Source organism: Pinus tabuliformis, chromosome 8, assembly GCF_031772625.1.
Source record: "Pinus tabuliformis cultivar Carrire ecotype Pingquan chromosome 8, CPIR1, whole genome shotgun sequence".
Lineage (NCBI taxonomy): Eukaryota > Viridiplantae > Streptophyta > Pinopsida > Pinales > Pinaceae > Pinus > Pinus tabuliformis.
The window spans coordinates 1,426,736,818-1,426,761,749 of record NC_142294.1 but is presented as its reverse complement, the minus strand read 5'-3'; the positions used below and the strand labels follow the sequence as shown (position 1 = coordinate 1,426,761,749).

General features: G+C 34.1%; 3 protein-coding genes across 3 annotated transcripts; 2 read left to right on the top strand and 1 right to left on the bottom strand.

Annotated features, from left to right (window-relative positions):
• Window positions 1–14,339: 14,339 nt before the first annotated feature.
• Window positions 14,340–14,846, bottom strand: LOC149240991 (pathogenesis-related protein PR-1-like). Its single transcript, XM_089370402.1, has one exon. It carries the CDS (start codon window positions 14,844–14,846, stop codon window positions 14,340–14,342), a length of 507 nt encoding a protein of 168 aa, XP_089226528.1.
• Window positions 14,847–21,058: 6,212 nt separating this feature from the next.
• LOC149240990 (uncharacterized) lies at window positions 21,059–21,592 on the top strand. Its single transcript, XM_089370401.1, has one exon. The coding sequence runs from the start codon at window positions 21,059–21,061 to the stop codon at window positions 21,590–21,592; it is 534 nt and encodes a 177-aa protein (XP_089226527.1).
• A 1,443-nt stretch (window positions 21,593–23,035) lies between these two features.
• On the top strand, window positions 23,036–23,545 carry LOC149240989 (pathogenesis-related protein PR-1-like). The gene has a single exon (XM_089370400.1). It carries the CDS (start codon window positions 23,036–23,038, stop codon window positions 23,543–23,545), a length of 510 nt encoding a protein of 169 aa, XP_089226526.1.
• Window positions 23,546–24,932: the final 1,387 nt, after the last annotated feature.

The following is a 24,932-nucleotide window of genomic DNA, read 5'->3' as shown; positions in this document are numbered from 1 at the left end:
ATAATCACACCTTAAAATTGATATTTTATATATTATTTAAAAGGAAATAGCGATGTTTATTATTTAATGTTTATTAAAGTCCTTATTTTCATAATTTAATATTTCTTATTTAAAAGGAAATAAAATTGTTTCTTATTGAATGTTTATTAGTTGTTTTGTTCCTATTTAAATTATTTTCATATTTTCATAATAAAGGTTAATGAAACAATACAAGATAATTGCACTAGCAACTCCTGTCTTGTTATCATTGTGAAAGCACTAATCGAAGAAATTTGTTCTGTTTCTATCGAATTTTGACAATATCAGTGCACTAATGGTTATTATGAAAGAGTAAAGTGGACACCTAGACGAATGATATATTCACTAGCACAAGCCCCAAACTTTTCTCACACACCCCATCTTCCACAAATCTTTCATTGCTGACAGGAAAACACTAAGGCATTGTAGACATGTTAACATAAATGCAAAATAGATTAAAATTAATCTTTTTTGATGCACATTCCCCTTTCTCCACATAGTAAAAGCTCCACACAAGGAAAGCATTGTGCAAGCAAGGTCCACACACTAAAACATAATAATAACATATTAACATTAATAGTTTAATATTAATTTCGTGCTTGCAGAATAAAGTCCCTAATGAACCCACGTTCTCCTGCACATACCCCATCCTTCGCTTAATAAAAACTCCACATAATAAAACATAATGATGAAGGAGCATCTGGACTTAGCCAACAATGTGAAAGTTTGTTCACATGTTGTGGCTGAACAAGTTGAAATTCATTGACCTGATGGGTCAAAAAGGCAGTTTTACTGAGAGGGTTTTATCTCTCAAGAAATGAGATGTATTTCATTATTGTAATAAGTTAGATATTGTCTTATGTTAGGCTCAAAGATAAAGGTGTTAGCATAGGTGTGAACTAGAGCTAGGAATTAGAAGATTTGTTGTTAGATTTATTAAAAATAGGGATTGATTTGTTAGACATAGTTAGAATGATGTCCGATTGATAAAAGGAAGGAAAAATGTAATGAATGGGGGAGAGGATTGAGGGGTGGATTTAGTAGAGTGAGAGAAAAATAGTGTGTGGATTGTATTTTGAGACAGAGGTCTTTATTTGTGTAATCAGGCCCAAGGCCAAGACTCTATAACTCTTTTATTATGAATAAATTGGTGTTGTGCACATGATTATATATATATATATATATATATATATATATATATAGCCCATGGAGATTCTCGAGTGTGTGTTTTCTCTGTATTCGGATGATATTGATGCTTGCTCTATTTTCATGCTTTACAATAGATAACACTGAGTTAAAAGAATAATCGGCAAGTTTATTATATCATTTTGGTTCCGCAAGTGGAAAACCCAAATTACACTAAAAATAGATGCAAAACACATTCGGATTTGGAATCCGGACTTCAAATATTATGGACGGAGGCTTTTAATGTTATCGGGTCCATGGAACCCAAATCGCATTGCTTCAGTGGAGAGGAACTGGCTTGTTGAACTACCAAATTCCGACATTACGATACAACCAGATCCGAAATGTTATAGAGAAGGGGTGATAATCTATCGGGTCTGCGAAGGGCTATCGCATTGCAGCTTTGAAGTGGAAGAAGTCTAGATAGTTGGCATTGCGATTTGCAATCGGTCGATTAGATCGTGGCCATTAAATCACGATATATCACAACCGTTGGATCGCGATGTAGTTTCGCTAAAAGAGTGGTATTTTGGGCACCTCAAAGGTAGTAAGTTGTTTGGAAGGGTCAACACTCAATCTCATTCACCCCTCGACACATAGCAAAGGGGGTGGGGAAGAAAACCGCTTTATTGGGCGGTTAACCCCCAGTCTATTGTCCCGCCCAAAATCTCCAACAACCGTCGGATCTCACAAATCCAAATCAACAGTCACCAAGGATCGATGTGTTGACTTCCGGTGTACGATAGGCGTGCTAATATCAAAAGGTAAAACTTCATTGTTTCGGCTTGTTTTTTAGTGTATTTCAGTAAAAAGGAAAGCAATCGAGTTATAGTTAAAAGGGGATCCGTGGGGTGATTTGGGGTTTTTCTTGAGTTCTGCTTCCATGCTGCATCATTTTTGGTATGAGAGTAGAAGAAAGGGTTGTTTGCAGTGGAAATGCCGCCAAGGAGAGGAGCTGATATTGGTCGAGGAAGACCTAAAGCAAATGCCATTCTACTAGAAGAGGTTCGAAGTCTATGTACAAGAATGAAGACAATTGAGACTGCCTAGAGAAGAGCACCTAATGAAGGAGATGATAGTTCTTCAGAAGAATCTCCTGAGGAGGAAGTAGACGAAGACAATGAAACTACCAAAGTCATCAAGATGTTGGCGAAAGTAGGAGGAAAACATAAGGTAGAAGTCCCAATGTATGAAGGGAGTCTAAACGCAGAAGAGCTAATGGATTGGATCAGATCCTTAGACTAGTACTTTGACTATGAAGAGGTTGATGAGAAGAAGATGGTGAAGTTTGCAGTTACCAGATTGAAGGGTCATGCAACTATCTGGTGGGACGTGGTACAGACATCAAGAACGAGGAAAGGGAAGTCCAAGATCAAGCAATGGGACAAAATGGTAAGTAAAATGAAAGCCAAGTTTTCTTCTAAATATTAGTAGTTAAATCTTTTTAATCAAATGAAAAATTTAAAGCAAAAAGGAATGTCTATTAAAGAATATACAAAAGAATTTTATAGATTGAGTATTAGAGCAGAGGATGTAGAGGATGATAGGGAAAAGGTAGCTAGATATATCAATGGCTTAAGGTATGACATACAAGATGAAATTAGATTGTTAAATCTGAAGACTATTGAGGATGCCTATCAAGAAAGTTTTAGGTCAGAAGAGAAGATAGTGAGGAAACAGAGTCAGAGGAATAGAGGAAGAAGCTCAGTAAGAGGTAGGGGAACTACCAGACTAAGGGGACAATAGCATTAGTATGAAGCAAGTAGCTCAAGTAGAAAACAACCACAGAGGGGAGAATTTAACAGAGGAATATTTGTGCCCAGAGGAAGAGGGCGAGGAAGAGATGTTTGGTGTTATAAATGTGGAGAATGGGGACATATGTCATGGGACTATCCTCATAATAAACCAGCAAGCCATAGGAATGTGAATGTGGCTGAGGAAAATCCAGAACCACCTTGACTTGTGGAAAAGGAAGAACCCCCTGAAGTAGGTGAATCATTGTTATTGAGAAGGACTTTGCTTAGGGCAGAGCCAGAGATTGGAGAACTAGCACAAAGGAAGAATTTGTTTAGAACTACCTATAAATCCAAAGGTAAGTGTTGTAAAGTAATAATTGACAGTGGAAGCACTGACAATCTTGTTTCTACAGAGATGGTGGACAAGCTCGGACTAGCAAAGACCATGCACCCTACTCCTTACAAGGTATCATGGTTACAGAAGGGACATCAGATTATTGTGACTGAACAATGCAAGGTGGAGATACAAATTGGTACATATAAAGATGTGATATTATGTGATGTAATGCCCATGGATGTATGCCATGTATTGCTAGGAAGACCATGGCAATTTGATCGAAAAGCTATTCATGATGGAAGGAGAAACACTTATACTCTAGAGAAGGATGGAACTAAACACACATTGCTGCCACTGAAGGACGATGCTGACAAAGGAACACTTGGAAGTAGTATTATGCTGATAAGTGGAAAGGAGCTGCTGCAGGAAGTAGTGAAAAATGAGGAGTTGCATTTTGCTATTGTGGGAAGACCAAAGGTAATTTTGACTTCCACAAACTTGGATGATTTTCCTGAAGAAGTTAAAATTCTGTTAGATGATTTTGCTGATATTATTGTGGATGAGTTGCCAAATGCATTGCCACCGATCAGGAGTATTAGTCATCATATTGATCTAATACCAGGAGCAAGTTTGCCAAATAAAGCAGCATATAGATTAACTCCTCAAGAGAACACAAAAGTTGGAAGATAAGTGCAAGAGCTGATGGACAAGGGGCTAATCAGAGAAAGTCTTAGTCCATGTGCTGTACCAACAGTACTCAGTCCAAAGAAAGGAAGAGAATGGCGCATGTGCATAGATTCCAGAGCCATCAACAAGATCACTATCAGGTACAAATTTCCTTTACCACGCATGGATGATTTAATGGATTGTTTGAGTGGATCAAAATATTTTACTAAAATAGATTTGAAGAGTGGATATCATCAAATAAGAATCCGAGAAGGCGATGAGTGGAAGACTACATTTAAAACAAACAGTGGATTGTATGAGTGGTTAGTGATGCCTTTTGGACTCACTAATGCACCTAGCATGTTCATGAGATTAATGAATGAAATCTTGAAGGAGTATGCAGACAAGTTTGTTATTGTTTATCTTGATGATATTCTAGTTTTTAGTAAAAGTAAAGAAGAACATCTAGATCATCTTAAGTTGGTCCTAAGAACTCTGCAGAAAGAGAAACTATTGATAAATCTAAAGAAATGTAGTTTCATGAAGGAATAACTGGTTTACATGGGATTTGTAGTTTCTAAAGAAGGCTTGAAGATGGATCCAGAGAAAGTCCAAGAAATTTGGAACTGGCCTACTCCCAGAAATATATTTGAGGTAAGAAGCTTCCATGGTCTTGCAAGTTTTTACAAAAAGTTTATTAAAGGTTTTAGTCAGATTTGTGCACCCATTCTTGAAACAATAAAGGAGATCAATCAACCATTCAAGTGGACAGAAGTAGCAGACAAGAATTTTAATTTTCTGAAGAAGAAAATCACAGAGGAAGCAATTTTAGCTTTGCCTAATTTTGAGAAAGTCTTTCAAGTAGAAACCAATGCTAGTGGAGTTGTAGTTGGCGCAGTTCTGAGTCAAGAGCAAAGAACAATAGCATACTTTAGTGAGAAATTGAATGATGCAAAGAAGAAATATTCTTCTTATAATAAAGAGTTTTATGCTATTGTGCAGACCTTGAAAAAATGGAGACACTATTTGCTGCCAAAAGAATTCATATTGTATTCAGACAATCATGCCTTATAGCTCATCAATAACCAGTCGAAGTTGAATTAGAAACATGCCAAGTGGGTAGAATTTATACAAAGCTTTACTTTTGTAATAAAGCACAAGAGTGGTAAGTCAAATAAGGTAGCAAATGCATTGAGCAGGGTAAGTTTTATTGTGCAAGAATTCAAAGTGGGCGTTGTAGGATTTGAGGAAATGATTGAAATGTACAAGGATGATGAAGATTTCAAAGATATCTATAGAACAATTTAGAATCCAATGATTCATAACAGAAGTCAGTGATTGTACTATCTCATTCAAGGAGGCCTATTATTTAAAAGCAACAAGTTGTGTATTCCCAAATGTTCCATGAGGGAAAACATAATAAAGGAGAAACATAGTGGAGGATTATTTGGTCACTTTGGACAAGATAAAACCTTTGCTCAGGTGAATGCTTTTTATTATTGACCAAAAATGCAGACTGATGTTAACAAGTTTGTTGAGAAATGCAGGATATGTCAGCATGCAAAAGGAAGGAGTCAGAATGTAGGATTATATCAGCCATTGCCAATACCAAACAGACTGTGGGATGCAGTTAGCATGGATTTTGTTCTGGGATTACCAAAAACCCAGAGAGGGAATGATTCCATTTATGCTGTGGTAGATATATTTTCCAAAAAGGCACATTTCATTACATGTAGGAAAAATAGTGATGCAACACACAGAGCTAATTTATTCTTTTCAGAGATTGTAAGATTGTGATCAGCATACCATCCTCAGACAGATGGACAGACTGAAGTAGTAAACAGGAGCTTGGGGAATATATTGAGGAGTTTAGTGTATCAAAATCCTAAGCAATGGGATTTAGCACTAGCTCAAGCTGAGTTTGCTTATAATGATACTCCAAACTGAAGTAATGGAATGAGTCCATTTCATATTGTTTTTGGAATGAATCCAAGAGGTGTGTATGAGCTTAAGGATTTGGGTAAACAGGAGACCAGAAGTGCAAAAGCTGAAGAGTTTGCAGAATAGATGCAGAGACTATAGGAAGAAGTCAAAGGCAGATTATAGGAAAGCAACAACAAATACAAACAGAGGGTAGATATGAAAAGAAGAGAGAAAGAATTCCAAGTGGGAGATTTAGTGATGGTGTATTTGAGAGAAGAAAGATTTCCTACTACGACTTACAATAAACTGAAAATGAAAAAGATTGGACCATGTAAAACTGTAAGGAAGTTTTCAGCTAATGCATATGAAATTGAGTTGCCAGAAGGGATTTTAATATCACCTATCTTCAATGTTGCAGATTTGTATCCATACAAAGAAGCAGAGACAGAGCTATAGGAGGAAAGTATAGGAGATGAAGTTCAAACTGTGAACTCGGAAGAACAAATGCCAAAGACAGTTGTTGGGTCCCTATAATACTAGTGATTACCCCATTACTATTGTAGTTATACCCCTTATTAATATTGTTGTGCCCCTATTGCCCCCATATTGTTATTACTGTGCCCCATAGAATCCCTCTATTGTTATTTTTGTGGCTTTATATTATTATTGTTAGGTCGGCTGGATTATATTGTGACTCCTTAGACTCCTATATATAGAAAGGAGGTTTTGTCATTTGAATCATCGAAGAATTGTTCATTTATTTAATGTAAAGGAGGTTGCCCCCTCGAAGAGGCTGAATTCTAAGGCGTTGATCTATCTTTTCTATCTTTTCTTGAGTTGGTTTCATAACAACAACTAAGAAAGAAGTGGAAGTTGTTTTGGAGAAAAGAGTATCCAAAAGAACCAGAGGACAAACTTATTTCCAATATTTAGTCAAATGGAAAGGACAGCCAGTGGATGATGCTAGCTAGTTGACAACAACAAAATTATAGAAGTATGGAATAAGTCCTCAAAGTTTGAAGGATGATTCTTTTCTTCCCCAAGAGTCTGATGCAGGAGAATCTGGACTTAGCTAGCAATGTGAAAGTTTGTTTACATGTTGTGGCTAAACAAGTCGAAATTCATTAACCTGATGGGTCAAAAAAGCAGTTTTACTAAGAGGGTTTCATCTCTCAAGAAATGAGTTGTATTTCATTATTGTAATAAGTTAGAAATTGTCTTATTTTAGCCTCAAAGATAAAGTTGTTAGCATAAGTGTGAGGTAGAGCTAGGAATTAGAATATTTTCTATTACATTTATTAAAAATAGGGATTGATTTGTTAGACACAGTTAAAGTGATGTCTGATTGATAAAAGGAAGGAGAAATGTAATGAAAGGGAGAGAGGATTGAGTAGTGGATTTAGTAGAGCGAGATAAAAATAGTGTGTGTATTGTATTTTGAGACAGAGGTCTTTATTTGTGTAATCAAGCCCAAGGTCGAGACTCTGTAACTCTTTTATTATGAATCAATTGGTGTTGTGCACATGATTATATATATAACCCATGGAGATTCTCGAGTGCTTGTTTTCTCTATATTCGGATGATATTGATGCTTTCTCTGTTTTCACACATTACAATAGATAACACTGAGTTAAAAGAATAATTAGCGATTTTATTATATCGTTTTGGTTCCGCAAGCGGAAAAGCCAAATTACACTAAAAATCGACACAAAACACAATTGGATTTGGAATTCGGACTTCAAGTATTATGGATGGAGGTTTTTAATGTTATCGGGTCCATGGAACCCAAATTGCATTGCTTCAATGGAGAGGAACCGGCTTGTTGAACCGTCGAATTTCGACATTACGAAACAACAGGATCCGAAATGTTATAGAGAAGGGGTGATAATCTATCGGGTCTGCGAATGGCTATCGCATCGCAGCTTTGAAGTGGAAGTCTAGACAGTGGGCATTGCGACTTGCGATTGGCCGATTAGATCATGGACGTTAAATCACGATATATTGCAGCTCTTGGATTGCCAAGTAGCTTCGCTACAAGAGTAGTATTTCGGGCACATCAAAGGTGGTAAGTTGTTTGGAAGGGTCGGCACCCGATCCCATTCACCCTTCGACACGTAGCAAAGGAGGTGGGGAAGAAAACCACTTTATTGGGTGGTTAACCCCCAGTCTATTGTCTCACTCGAAATCTCCAACGACCAACGGATCTCACAAATCCAGATCAATGATCATCGAGGATCAATGCATTGACTTTCGGTGTATGATAAGCACGCCAATATCAAAAGGTAAAATTTCATTGTTTCGGCTTGTTTTTTTAGTGTATTTTGGTAAAAAGGAAAACAGTCGGGTTATAGTTAAAAGGGGATCCGCGGGGTGATTTGGGGTTTTTCTTGAGTTATGCTTCCGCGCTGCATCACATAATAATATAATTATCCACAAAATGAAACACAATAATATTAATTATTATGTTCTCCCGCACATAACCCGTCCATTGCAAAGATTGATTTCTCTATAAAAGCAAACCTCTACGCAACTGCTCTTCAACACATACTTTGTCCTCCACATAGTAAAAGCTCCCCACAAGGAAATATTTTAACATTAATTTCATCTCAGTAGAATAAAGTTCCCTATTCACCCCCATTCTCCCACACATACCCTGCTTGCGCATAGTAAAATCTCTAGACAATTAAACATAATAACATTCATTTGAAATTTATTCATAGTTAAATTAATTAAAGTTTCCTGTTCATATACATTCTCCTGTACATACGCTTTCCTCCACATTAAAATATTCCTATACTAGTTCATTTTATGTTTTTCAACATGTCGTCCTCCCCAAGCCTTTGCAAAGCACCTACAAACACGTTAATTCTAGCATCATTAGGCAGAGAACTAACACACTATCAAAGCACTCACGAAAATCACAGCTCTACACAACTACTCTCCTGCATTATGTAAAATGTTTAACTGCAAACAATTTCAAAATTAATTCCCTCATTGTGCAATATAGTTTCCTCTACACCCTCATTCCCCATACATACTTTGTCCTCCCCACACGAAAAAATCGATAGAAAGAAACATAATAACATTAACCAAAGAAATTTGTTTTGTTTTTATTGAATTTTGACAATATCAACAAAATAATGGTTACTGTGAAAGAGCAAAGTGGATGTCGAGATGAATGCTATACTCACTAGCACAAACCCCATCTTTCCGTCCTCCCCAAGCCTTTGCAAAGCACCTACAAACGCGTTAATTCTAGCATCATTAGGCAGAGCACTAACACACTATCAAAGCACTCACGAAAATCACAACTCTACACAACTACTCTCCTGCATTGCTAAATATGTAAAATGTTTAACTGCAAACAAGTTCAAAATTAATTCCCTCATTGTGCAATATAGTTTCCTCTACACCCTCATTCCCAATACATACTTTGTCCTCCCCACATGAAAAAATCGATAGAAAGAAACATAATAACATTAACCAAAGAAATTTGTTTTGTTTTTATTGAATTTTGACAATATCAACAAAATAATGGTTACTGTGAAAGAGCAAAGTGGATGTCGAGATGAATGCTATACTCACTAGCCCAAACCCCATCTTTCCCACAGACACCCCATCTTCCGCACATCTTCTATTGCACATAGGAAAACACTAAGACAATACGAAAACGTTAGCATAATTGCAAAATAGTTTAAAATTAATTATTCTCTTGCACATTCTATTTTGTCCACGCAATAAAATCTTTACACAAGGAAAATATCGTGCAAGCAACCTTTGGAAAATGAAACATAATAATAACATATTAAAATTAATAGTTTAACATTAATTTTGTCCCTGTTGAATAAATTCTCGATGCGCCCTCATTCTCACACACATACTCCATTCTCCGCACAATGAAACACAACAACAAAAGCTTTGTATAATGAAACATAATGATTTTAATTGTTATATTCTCTCGCACATACCCCAGCCTCTGAAAAGATTCATGGTTGTATAAAAATAAAGCTCTATGTAATTTCTCTCCAATATATACGTCGTCGCCTGCAAAGTAAAAGCTTCACACAAGGAAAGATTTTAACATTAATTTCATTCCTATAAAAATAAAATTCCCTATTCACCTCCATTCTCATGCATATACCCTGTCCTCCATATAGTAAAAGATCTGCACAATGAAACATAATAACATTAATTGAAAATTTGTTCATATTTAAATTAATTAAATCTCCCAATGCATCCTTGTTCTCCCACACATGCCCCATCATCCACATTAAAATATTAATATACTAGTTCATTGCAGATTTATCCAATGCCCCCTCGCCCCTGCCCCATGCTTTGCAAAGGACCTGCAAACACGTCAATTGTAGCACCATTGGGCAGAGAAATAATACACTGTCAAAGCCACAAAAATCACAGCTCTACGCAACAACTCTCTCACACAACTAAATATGTGAATGCTTCAACTACAAACAAGCTACAAATTAATTTCCTCACTGCACATTACAATTTAATTTGCACACTCTTCCCCATACATACTTCATCCTCCTTGCACCAAAAACTCTGCAGAAATAAAAATAATAACATTAAATGAAAAAATTGTTCAACCCCCAGCTTATGCGAAGGGCCTGCAACCACGACAAATATGACATCATTGCGCAAAGCATCAGTGTCATAACACTAACCAATGCGATGGCCACTCACAATAATTTGATATTTTTTTAGCCTCCCCCCTCCCCTGGCCTACACCCTCTTCAATTCTAGCATTATTGGATAAAGCAATAACATATCAGTGTCATTATTAAAGCACTAACCAATAGAATAACCACTTACAAAATCTGTTTCATTTTTTTTTAATTATTTATGAAGCATTAATAAATAGAAAAAGTAAAATGCTCCTCTCCAAGGGAATCATGTCTCGTTAGAGCTCTCTCATCCAATCGAATGGATTTTAACCCTATTAAGAAGATCCATCAACAATCCAAAATTAGAAAATGTATTCTTTTTATATTGTAAATATATTCCTATAAGATGTTAATGAAATAGAATCTAATTTTTGGGAATATTCTGGAAAAATCCCATTGATTTCGAGTCAGATATTCAATAATGAAAACGATTTCCCAATAATAGAAACTCTCATTCTCCAAAGTGTCCTGTAATCTTTAACCAATTTTGTGCTTCGATGTAATTGCCCGGAGCAAGTGCTATAGCTTGTTCCCCATACTCAATAGCTTGATCGAACCAAGCCTCCGTAGTTTCAGGATCTCCGTGTTGAATGACCTGTTCTCCTTGGTCGGGTAGGTCAACTTGGAAAAGTTTTCTTCCCTCAGAACCATACTTGAGAGTTTCCTACCTCATATGGCTCAATCCACTATTCTTTAATTCTCTACCAAAATTTCCAAAGAATTGGAGATGATTCATTGGGAGTTCATATTAACCAAAGGACCAAAAGAAGTCAACGACTTTCTGATTTCACTTCCAATCAATTCAATGATAAGGTTCTATCTTTTCTCCTACCTTTAAAAAGATGAAGTATCTTTCTATACTTCAGATTAATTGTCTAAATCAAAATCTTTTTGCAACGTAACTATCTCAGTTTAGTTTCGTATAGAATTTTTGGAGAGTACTCTCTGACTAGAGTTAAAATTAATATTTCCTAAAAATTAAAAATATATATATTATTTTCTCTAAATTTTAGAGAAAATTACAAAAGTACAAAAATAATACACTACAGGGAAATGCAATAGTTCCTAGTAAAGAAAATACTAATACCCCACTAAAAACTTTTTTTTCCAAACAAATAAATTATATATATATATATATATTTTTCTCTAAATTTTACTTAAAATTACGAAAGTACAAAAATAATACACTACAGGAAAATGCAATAGTTCCTAGTAAAGAAAATACTAATACCCCACTAATAACTTTTTTCTCAAAGCAAATAAATTATATAAAAAATTAAATTTAAATATTATTTTAAAAATAATTTTATTAAAGGTAATTTTGGTGATAATTAATAGGATCTTGAGCCTTTGGGCGTCGCAATGTCATTCCTAAATTATTCACTAACGCGTATTAAACCATTCATTAATATTAAGCTTTGTGAACAATTTAATTTCCTTATTCCTTAATATTAAGCTTTGTGAACAATGTAATTTCCCCATCTCTATATTTGAGTTATCGATTTAATTCGTAAAACATTGCATCATTTTCATTTTCATGTCAACGACCGCCCACCATTATCATCGAAATGAATAGAGCATAGCACAATGTAATTAGAGAAAGCGTCGTGGAAATGTTATCAAATGAGAAAGTGTACACATAAAAATGTTTCATGAACGAAAGACGGGAGACTTTAGATGAGATAAATTAGAAGAAGCGCATTGCAATATATTTGAATTTGGATAGAGCATATATATTTGAATTGGGTTAAAAATTTCTTATTAAATATAATAATGTTTTAGTAAATAATTTTTTTAAACTGATTAAATTTGGTAATTAAATAAATTAAATGATGAGTAAATACCAATAAATATAATAATACATCTATGTTATTAAATATAATAAATATAAATAACATATAATAAGTGTAATAATACATCTATACTATTAAAAATCTAAAATAAACATAAAAACTAACTACTATAAATCAATTATTTTAAAAAGATTCACTCTAAACTTTTAAAAATACAACAAATAAACCCCAAACCCCACTCCAGAGAAAGCGTTGAAACCACCCACTCACAATTAATAAACAGCGCTGCAAGTTGCTCTTTAATCACTTGAATCAAACCAATAAATTAGCCGAATGTTGTTAATGTCTTTGACGTTTTCCCAAATCTAAAATACTGCTAAAGTTATATATCCAAACGATTTTGATGAATTTGGATCTGGACACTTTTCTATTTCCATACCAAAACCAATTTGTTAAATTTTTTTGCAATTTGTAATTTTCAAAGCAAGGCGTCCATTTTCTTCACGTCATTTTCATTCAACATCTGGCAATTTGAAAACGTTCATTCTTCACATCCCTCTAAAGGCAAGATTTAGAATCCAAAGCAATCCTTCACCTTCAACGCCGACGATGTCATTTGCTGCAGACAACGCAGCTTTTATTCGTCAGACGATTGATGAATTTAGAGCGAGAACTCCTAAAATGCAAAATAATAATGCCCATGCTTCCTCAAATTAAAATAATGAAATTGAAAGAAAATAAAAATAGAGGCTTAAGAGCGTCTTCAACCACTTACCACTTTCAATAGGCGATCTAAGAGGCCGATTAATGATTTTATCGCACGGTGTGTCTTCAACCATTTTCAATAGGGGATCTAAGATTATTAATATGTTGTTTTTATTTTTTATCATTAAATATGTGTTATTTTTTATATTAAATATAAAAACTATTTTAATAAATATTAAATTAAAAATATATATATGGGATAACCTTCTATATTTTCATTTTTGGCTACTTAAACTTTCATCGAAATAAAAAGTTTAAAAATATATTCTCAATTTTATGTGGAGGAGTTTGTTTATACTATTTTATAATTTAAAGTGCTATTTTCTCAAATATACCGAAATAAAAAGTTTGAAAATATATTCTCAGGGGAGTTTGTTTATATTATTTTATAAATTAAAGTATTTTTTTTCTAAATATTTTTTTTATAAAATATTGTTAATGAATTAGTATAATAAGTGGTATTAAATTGTGTATTTGTAATAAAAATGATTAGAATTCAATTTATTGTCCTTTAAAATTTTGGGTTGGGAAAATATAATATATGGATTTTAGGTTAGCTAGACAATCTGGTTCAAATGACTCCTGATTTATTCTTTTTAATTAATTATTAAGAAATAATTTGTATCACCAGCAAACGAACTTTATTAGCTATTAGCTATTAATTAGGTAACTAACAACTCTAAAAATCTAGGACCTATCATTCGGGTCACTGCCTTTGAGGAAAACTTTTTTTTAATAATATTCATATCTAATTTTATTTAGAATATATGTATATTCCCAAAATTTCCCCCAATTATTTCGTATTTGAATTCGAATTCGAATTGGGCAACTATTAAAATATGCACCGCTTGCTCAGTCATTCATAATTCATTACGAGTTTTTAAATCATTAATTAAACAAAACACAGGAAAACAAAAGAGCAATTTAGCCAATGGTCAGTTTAGGCTGATCCACAATTGATGATGAATTTTATTGAGCATTAGAAAATGTGGATCGATGATGAATTTTATTTAGTAGAAAATTATGCGAATCATTTATGTGTTCCTCAAATATCGGAACAACTTACATCCCAAGATCATGAATCAATACGATCTCAACAATGGTATGTGCAATTACATTCGAAGAATGAAAATGAAATAATTATGAATAGAGGTGGGATTCTGAAAGAATGAAATCATTGTAAGGGTGAACTGGTAAATCCAATACGGAGAATGAATGCTAATTGTTGGACGTTTCAGTAGGGTCTGGCACCAATATAGTTGCCAGCAGGATAGTAATTGCATGTGATAAAGCTGTCACCGCTCTTGCATTTGATGGCCGCACATCCAACTTTTGTGGTTGTTCTCCAAACAATCTGAGTGTAGTGGGTGCAGTCTTGCCCCGACCTGCAACTGTTTTTTGCATAGTTATACCACTTCCTCTCATCCACCCATGCACCAACAGCATCTGTAGCGTTCCAGCGGCTGCCGCTTCCCCAGAATATGTTCTCTCCGAAAGGCCCTTCTGAATGCTGGACGAGGCAGTCGCCCCGTCTTTCCCTTGCATATGTACGCGCATATTTTGTAAGCGTGGCATCCCATTTTAGTGGAGGTACTCCCACTTGCCTTCTCGCCTGGTTCTGTGGAACTAGAAATCCTTGAATCGTTTCAATAATGCCCGTACCTGCTGCAACCATTTGTAAGCTGCTCGTTACACCGATTAAGGCAACGACTACAACCAATAGACACAATCGGCTGCCCATTTTAATAACAATGAAGAAAAAGACTGATTAGTAGCAAAGTAACGGCTAGGTCTGGACGGATGCAGCGGGCAATATCTTGACTACAACTGCAGAGGAAATTCTTCGCTGAAGAAAAGATGTTAAAATCTGCCTGCACTTAACTGTTTATAAAATCAGGCAGACTTGTAATAAGAGCGAAGAAGTTGTGAATTTCAGCTGGGGCCGCAAATGTAAGCGTAAAGTAAGATATATGGGATAATCTAATGCCGACATCATATCCTCCCAACAAGAGAAAATAAAAATTGAAAGATATAAAGACAGAAAGAAATGTGCATGGTTGTAGCATATCCTTTTCAACTTTCAGTCTTGGTAGCTACAGAAATCCGCGCTATTTCAGGCGTTAGAAGGTTTAGGCCCCTGTGAATGCAACGAACACATCTATCTCACGAGTCACGCTTCCAAGGGAAGTAACGTGCACAGAGGTTTGACTTCGTTGAAGGAGATAGCGGTGACAACAGATAGAGCGACGGCGGTTTGTAGTTTGACAAAGAATCACAAATTCCATCTGGATATTCATTGCTTATTTTACAGTCCTAGCCAGCGGAATACCCGGGCGGGGACGTCTGGGGTTCATACAAATCTAGCACGCGTGCGAAGGACGCGGAAAACGGGAGTGGAATGTGTTTTGTGCTTCTTCCGGGCATTTCCAGCCGGAGTAACATCCTACAAATCATCAAAATATTTCATGCTTGGATAGACATGAATGGCATCTCGAACCACCTCCCCGTATTACTTTATCTATCGTAATGCTACGTTAAACCATTCAAACCCTCTCAGTTCGATTATGGGTTGCCTATTCAAGTGCTTATAGACCCACCAACCCATTTTTTTAGTTACCATCCCTAGATTCGCGTAAGGCGATTGGGGAACTTGCCCGAAAACATAACTGGGTAATTAGAAGTGATTTCAACATGTTTACACCCCTTCAAGAAAAGAATGGAGGGTTAAGAAGACTTAGATTCTCATAGTGAAGAATTCAATGATTTCGTAAATGAGCTCAAGTACAATTAGTTAGTAGTCAAATTGGAAATCTGTATTACATATCGATTAGCCAGTTTGAAGAACGAAGAGGTTCCAATCAAATTGCGATTTGATTTAATTCTTTCTTATTAAAAGGAACTTTTTCCGAGATTGATTATTTTAAGGATATTTACTTTACATGTGCCGAAATAATTTGTCCATTAAACTAGCCTGAAATTGCTCTCTTATCGTTCAAATTTGAGAATTTTTCTTCCTATAATTTTATTTATTTATTAAATATGTAGACTTAGTGCACATGTGTGTGTTCTAGTTAAGGTCCCATCTTATATGGATTTCAATAAAAATTAAAAGAAATCTGAGAAAAAAAGTAATGGAGAATTCTTTGGTAATATTTTTTCCGAATAATAAATTTTAAGGAGATATGAAAGGTTTTTTTTAGCATTATTCTAAATGGATGCATAATAGAACTGGAAACTCAATAAGAATATTTAAGGAAGGCATTGGTATAGACAAATGAGAAGAAATATTGTGCAAACAAAAATCTAGGAGAGAATATGATGGCTGAAAGAACCATTTAGGAATAGGAATTTTTTTCACAATTCCATTATAACATGGGAAACCAAAAAGATACCAACATGGTGAAAACCCAAAAAATATGATGAAGAAGTGCCAGAACAAAAAGAGAATTTTAATCCAATCTTTATTGAACCAATAGTGGATAGATAGGCCATGGTTGATTCCATATTGTCTATAATCCACATGGTCTCCCCTAAGTGCAATGAAAGTCTTATCCACTCTAACTCTTATGAAAAGTTAATAGCTATGATGCACTCAATGGATAGTAACTAGTTCACTTAAATGGAACAATTTTTGGGCCCACTTTATCGAAATCTCTCTATAGGAATGGATAGTAACTAGCTCACTTAAATGGAATAATTTTTGGACCCACTTTATCGAAACCTCTCTATAGGAAAGCATGCTAATGATATAAAATAGCGTTACATTTTTTTTTGTGATATAGGGGTGTGAATTCCAAGATAGATTTGATAAGGGCGATTTTACCAAGGTGGGTAATAGCTATGATTCACTCCATGCACTATCTCAATTAAATGGAACAATTATTAACCCAATAGAATGATGGTTCAATAGAATTTCTTTTGGGAAATTAGATTAGGTGAACAAATATTGTTCAAACAAAATGCTTAGCGCTATGAACATTAACTAGAGTATATTCTACACATTCAACCAATCAATATAAAAAAAAATTGCATGAATTGGGATGGCATAAGGTTAATCATTATTAGAAAATATCTAATATTCAAGATCATACATGAGTCTTTGCATCAACTCATTCTACATAGATCTCCCATTAAGAAACTACCATAATATACTTATATCTCAATGAAAGAGATATCAGTGCCTTGGATGGTAAGTATATTCTTTAATGGAGATCCCAAGGGTGTGGAAATATTAATGTGGAATAATCTTAAAAAATAGAACCCAACCACAACAATATAGCATAGCTATAACACATGAAATAATGTGGGATGCATAATTATGGCCGAATATCTCAACTTTTGTTTAGCTCCTTGCTTGATATAAAACTCTCAAATAAGACTGTATCATAGCTAGAGCACTTGTAGGCCCCCTAAATTTGTTATATGTGTGGAAGTTGAGAGGAAACAAATGACAACATTTTCATGGAAGATAATAAACTATTAGACAAAGTAGTGACAATATCTAAGAACAATAGAGGTAAATATTAAGCATCATTTAGCAAGCCAATTATTAGCTTTCTTCCTTTTCATATCTCTATCATGAGATCCTTAATATTCTTGAACTTGAGGAGGTATGATTTAGTTACTAGAGTAATTCTTTTAAAAAATTAGTTGTGAGGGTTTTTGGAGGTTGAGAGAGAGACAACAAGTGGGATGGGAAATAATAAGTAGGAAGAAAATCAAGTATGAAGGGAGACAACACATAAGAAGAAAGGTAGGATGGAAGAAGAAGAAGATGGAAGTATACATGGTTGACTAGGTTTGCACCTATGGGTAATAAAGAGTGATAAGGATGTAAGATAATGTCACCAAGGTAAAACTAAAAACTATAACAATAGTTAAATGATACCACCAATGTTTTATAAACTCAAGGAAAGGAAAAGTTGACATAATTTAAAAACATGCTACAATGAACATGGGATATATCACCTCACCTCAGTGTAGCTATTGGATATAAAGATATGAAATAGTGAGAAAAAATGCATAAAGATGACAATGTTATTTCACAAAATCAATACAAATTTTGTCATTGAAATTTTGGAGGAAAAATGATTATATTTCATAAAAATTAAATAAGATGATAGAAAGTATGAAATACAATTCAACATAATATCTCATTTGAAAACAATTAATAAAAATAGAAAAGTAAAAAAAGAAAAAAATAAGGTGATATAAAAAACATTAACCTTAAATAAGGTGATATAAAAAAACATTAATATTAAGTAAGCCAATGATATTAATTAATAAAATATATAATTAAAAAACAATAAATAAATAAAAATAACTTAACCAATTAAATGAGGTGTGATATAAAAAAAACATGGTGCTCGAGTAAATTGATGATATCAACTCAGCAAGGAATATGCCACATATATATACCTCACCATTGTTTCATATACTAGGTTTTATGATTGCTTCATGCACTAAATTTTATGATTGGATATTTATATTTCAAATTAAATCGTTAGAAATAGTTTTTTTTAATAAAAGTAATATTGTTAAAATTTAAAGTTGAATAGATAATGTTTTTTTATTTGTATGAATAATATTATTAAAAATCTTACCAAGCTATAAGTGTTTTATAAATAAATGAATTGTGCTTATTTCTTTTAGAAATAATGCTCAATAGTATTTAGTATAGTATTTAGTATAGTGTTAAATTTTAAGATATTTGTTATATTTTTAATTTTATTTTTAAAATTGTGAGCATTGAATTTTTATAACAAATTTATTATATTGCAATTATTCTATTTTGAAAATTTAAATTATATTTATTTATTTTTATTAATTTTTAAAATATTTAACAAAAATAATGCATTTTATATCAAATTATTATTATTATTATTATTATAACCAAAATAATAATCATTTTCTGATTAAAAGATTTATCTTCTATTAAATATTTATATTTTACTTTTATTAGTTTAGTTATATGAATAAATAATTGATACACTTTAATAGGTTTAGAACTCTAATACAAGAAATAATGAAAATTGTGTTAATAAAATTGGCAAGAATTTAAATCTTAGAATTAAAAGTCACTTTTCATCATATTAAAAAATATAAATAAAAAAAAAATTAATAATACAAATAATTACAAATCCCCATTTCTAAAATACAAGTAATTTAATAAAATTAATCACAAACATTTATTAAACTATGATCATAAAAACACTTTTTTTAATTAAATATCAAACATACATACATGATATTTATAGTAAAAGTTCTCTAAAATCTAAGATACTCGTTTCAATATAAATATACTTATTGACCTAACTAGAATTATTAAAAACTAAAATAAACTTGCTATATTAAATTCTAGGCAAAAAAGATAGAAAAAATCCACAATATTACTAATTATATTGCTTTATTAGAATTATAATTTTACAATAATTACAAATTATATTTTTTTAATTCTGATATTTAATTTATATTTTTTTAATAATTATAAATCTTATCTTTAAATTTTGATATTTTAATTCCTAATTATTTTATGTATTAATTTTGAATTTTAATTATTTTATGTAAATTATAACGGTACTATAAACTGAAAATTCGTATTTATATCAAAATTTTCATGCATTTTATTCATTTTATAATATTCACCAATATTATTTCATAACTATGTGTGCATCTAAATATATAGAAATATATATAATTTATTGGTTTAAGTTTTAATTATACCAATTATAATAGTCTTCACAATTTCATAATTATATCCACATTGTTATGTATTTTATTCATTTTATAATATTCACCCATATTATTTCACAGCTATCCTATCTAAATTACAACATTAAAATGTTATATAATATTATTGTGTCTACATATATATACATATCCATATATATATATATATTATTCTTTACTTTTATTATATTTTTATTAATATATAATTAAATTATTATTAATATTAATATTATTGAATATTAATAAAAATGTTTATTTATTTCAATCCTTGGTTTTCATAATGAAGATGGTGGACGCACCTAAAAATTAGAGTTGTAGCGGTCAAAAAAATCCTATATTACATTCCTACGAAAACAGCCGAATTACTAATTCCCTTGGAAAAAAATAATAAAAGAAGCTAAATAAAAATAAATAAAATATAAGACAAAAAAAAATTCCGGTGAAAAATGCATGTCTAACTTATATTCATATGAATTTTTTACTCAAGACTTTTTTTTAAACAATGGGTTATAATTAAACATATTATTATTATTAGAAAATTTAAATATGGGTTCTATCTAGACGACCCCGCATTTTGTTAACCTAGGTCTGCATTCATATAGCAGCGAACTGGATGAGACCATTTCCGGACTCCCCTCTCTCTCTGGCCCATATGACCACCCAGTGATACTACCGAAATACCCTCCAACTTGGCCGTCCCTCTCCACTCCTTCGTCGTCTCTGTCATCTCTAGGGTTTGCAATGAGTTGTCTTAACCCTAACCCTCCGATTCCTAGCCCTGGTTATACCTCCCATCCCCCACAGGCTGGTTATCCCCCCGCTCTACCCATTCCATCTTCCTCAGCGGTCCCCCTGATTACGCCACGCACATCTTTCCCCCCATCTAACAAGTTTACAAATATGCCCCCTTTATTGGACGCCCTCCCTGTCGACCCATCCCTTCCCCTCATGAACCCTCTTGAACCTGAGCACAGCTCTAACTGTTGGGAGGACCCTGCCGCTAAAGCGAGGCCTCGCAAGAAAACTAGATGCTTTAGGAGTAAAGCTATTGATACGTTTCTCAAGCTCAAAGAGGACATCCAATTAGGCAATACAATGGATTTTGCAGATAAGGTTTTAGTCAAAAGAATTTGGGGACACAACTACACGGCGGCTCGCTTAAAAATATGGGTCTCAGAGGTCTGGGGACATCATTTAGCCGACCTGCCCATAGTATAGACCTTCATGAAGGGGTGGTTTGCCTTACATTTCTCTAGGCCAGATCACACGAATTGGGTCCTAACATCATACTGGCACTTTGAGGATGGCCCTGTCCTCCTGAAGCGATGGTCACCATTTTTTGATCCGGATTCAGAGCAGATAGGCGTTGGCTCGATCTGGATCAGATTACCAGGGCTCCCGTTACACTTCTGGTCCGAAGACATTTTCCGCCGCATCGGGAACTCACTTGGCACATACATGGAATTTGATAAATCATATTTATCCACTGGCGAGATGGCTTTCGCTAGGATTTTGGTGCATATGGACACTAGGGGAGGTTTACAGGAATATATTACCATACAATGGAGAACATACACTCGGAAGCAGCCACTGGTCTATGAAGGTATACCCTATAGAAGTCGTAGGTGCCAGAAGGTCAGACACATATACAAGGATTGCCCCCTAATCAACAAGAGGGGCCATCAATTGGTGGAAAAAGACCAGGATGCTCGCACTCTTCAGGATCATCCTCAACCAACTATGGAAGCAGAAGAATAGCCACAACAAATCCCGGCAGATGCAGACAAGGCACACGAGAAAGAAGCAAGGAAGAGGCGTGGGAAAGCTCCACTCCGGCCTCCCTCCCCACCTCTAACAAGAGATCGGGTGGCTATAGGGGACGCTTATTCCACGGGGAGCGGAACTCAGCTGCCGATCACTTATCCAAGGAAGTAGCGCTCAGGGATGATGATACTTGGTTGATGTGCGAGGAAAGGTATGGTGCTACCTACCAGCACTACCACAGACCTTTCATAGACCCAAAATCTATTTGAAGCATCATTACAAGGGACAGGATTTTTGATAAATATTTATACATAACCTTTTTATAGCACTATATCCTCTCTGCGAAGAGGCCAGTAGCTCTCTATTTTTGTTTCTCAATTAGTTGTCTCCCTGCATGGAGGAATGCACAAAAATTTTCATATTTTTTGAACAAGCAATACCTTACTTAAGTAATGCTCAACATATACAAAATGTAATTTTCTCCTTTAATAAAAATTACGACATTTTACACAGGAAAATATATATCTATATCTATATCTATATCTATAATTTGGTAATGATGAAACTATATTATAATCATTTCTAAAAATTATATCTAAGAACAAAAATTGAACTAGTAATTTAAGATCTAAGAATACCTTAACATAGTATCCACTATTAAAATAATTAATTAAAATGTAAATAAATTAATATTAAAAAAAATTACCACGTTAAAAGAAAATATATTTTTCATTTAGAAGTTATTTATCTGAGTATATTTGATTACAGTCAAGTTTATGTTATGCTGACTAAATGTTTTAATTAATTTTTATTACCTTTTAAAACAGTAAAATACTCTATGTTTATTTACAAAACCTAGCGAAGCACCTTATCAATTACTTACCGATTGATAACTTAAATGGTAGTTAAGTTGCCTTTTGGCCGAGGTCGACCCGCGTTTGTGATTCCTTTGCAAATGGTAGACGCGGACCATGTCAGGGCACTGCGCGTCTTAGTGACAGGGTGTCTCCATATGCCAAAGTCAAACAACGACGCATGCGTTCTCATCTCGTTCATAGTTTGGGCTTTACTCGACGTGCGTAACGAGCAAAATATGTTCCCGCCGGCTCTTGTCGGAAGTTCCAAACAAAAAATATTATGACCGGCCGTCTTTGGGAGGATCTGATGTCTGCGATAGGTTATCCCCGGTATTTTACCGCTCACGTTTTTGCCAACATCTACTATTTCTTGACTTCTTCCTTCTTCCTTCTTATAACAAATCTCTCCTGCTTTTCTGTTAATTGTCTTCATAAACAGTATATAAACAAGCTAACTGTGGGCCGATCCAAAGCATTTTCTTTAGCCAGCTAGCGAAGTGTTTTCTCTGCAATTTCGGAAACAGTATCGAGGCTACATCTGTCGAGTATTAGCGGCTACCTTGTTATTTTTGCCATAAAAATGAGGCAGCCATCGTGTCTTCTGGTTGTAGTAGCTTTCTTGAGCGTTGCAATCTGCAACTTACAGATGGTTGCGGAAGCGGGTGCGAACATTAGTGAGACCATTCAAGGATTTCTGGTCCCGCAGAACGAGGCGAGAAAACAAGTGGGAGTCCCTCCACTCAAATGGGATGTGAAGCTTGCAACGTATGCTCGTGTTTACGCAAGGGAAAGAAGAGGTGATTGCCTCCTTCAGCATTCCGAGGGTCCATTCGGCGAGAACATTTTCTGGGGGAGTGGCAGAGGTTGGAACGCTACAGAGGCAGTCGGCGCATGGGTGGATGAAAAGAAGTGGTATAACTATGCAAATAATAGTTGCAGCTCTGGTCAAGACTGCACGCACTACACTCAGATTGTTTGGAGAACAACAACCAACGTTGGATGCGCGGTCATAAAATGTAACAGCGGTGACACATTCATCACATGCAATTACTACCCTCCTGGAAACTATGTTGGAGCGAGACCATACTGAAACATTGGCGCCCTCTATTTAACATTTATTCGCCGGTTTGATTTCCCGGTTTCTCCATATTCTTAGTATAATACTGGATACGGATTTCATTCTTTCATACCACCATTTGCATTTCTTTCTCAGGACCATTTGTATCGATTATCATATTCTTCTTCTTCCAATATATATGCATATTTCATTATTTAAACGTGATCATACATAAGCTTGTCGGATGGTTATATTGATTGAACAAGTTGCTGGAGTCTCATATTTTTCAGAGTGCCATAATTTTCCCGTGCAAAGGTCGTTGTCAATAAAATCCACAGAAGATGACCATAAGCGAGCCTCCTCTATTTTTATTAGTTTTCCTTAAATTTGATGAAGTTACAACGAATAAAGCGATGGCAGTTATAAGCAACCATCAAGATAAAGCAATGTCAGTTATAAGCGGCCTTCAAAATAAAGCAAGCTAAACGGTGCTTGTCGAAGAATGGCGCAAGGAGCATAACAAAATTGAATGACCTAATCCGAACCTGACGTAAATAAACTGTGGTCGTGGAGGATTGAGATAAAAATTGGCTATGACACCAGGTATTTAACCAATCGATGGATGCGAAATAAATTATAAATTTAAGTTTGATTTAATTTCAATGAGTTTTGGTGGTTATATATATGTGTGGTTTTGAGATAATTTTAGTATTGAGACTCTATCATTTTTCTATCTGACATTAAATTTAACACAAACTCACAATAATTATTCATCCAACATTAATGCTATTATAAATGAAAAAAATAACAAAATTTTAATGTAAGGAATCATAAATTGCAATTGAAATACTATGAATGTCATATAAATTATATCAATATAAACAGAACTAAATCTTTATTCTAAGGAGACGCCATGCCATACGTCCATAATATGCATAATTCCTAGGGTTGAAATCTGATCTTACGGGGCCAATTTAAAATGGTATGGAATTTTTTAACGGGTGTTCCTCAGTTAATTGTTTAGCCTTGTTAAAATAATCCACGGGTTTGCCTTTATTGCTGTTCACGTCTATGTGGCAAGATGCTCGAGGGATCCGCCAATTGGCATGACACTCGTATAAGTATTTTCAATGAAATATTAGTTCTTTTAATTTTTCTAAAATCCCACCTACGAATTCTCAAGAGTCTCTAACATCTTCGGATTAAATTTTCAACGTACCGTAAAAGAAGTTCAATAATTATGGTGAAAGACGAATTTATTTAGGAATAACGGTTATTTTTTTTTTTTTTATTAAGTAGATAGTTGAAGGAATATTTCTAGTGATCTATAAAAATAGGTACTTGAGATTTATTTTTCATTTGTTTTTATTTTTTATTTTTTATTTTTTATTTTTTATAATATAACTAGCATAATTATATT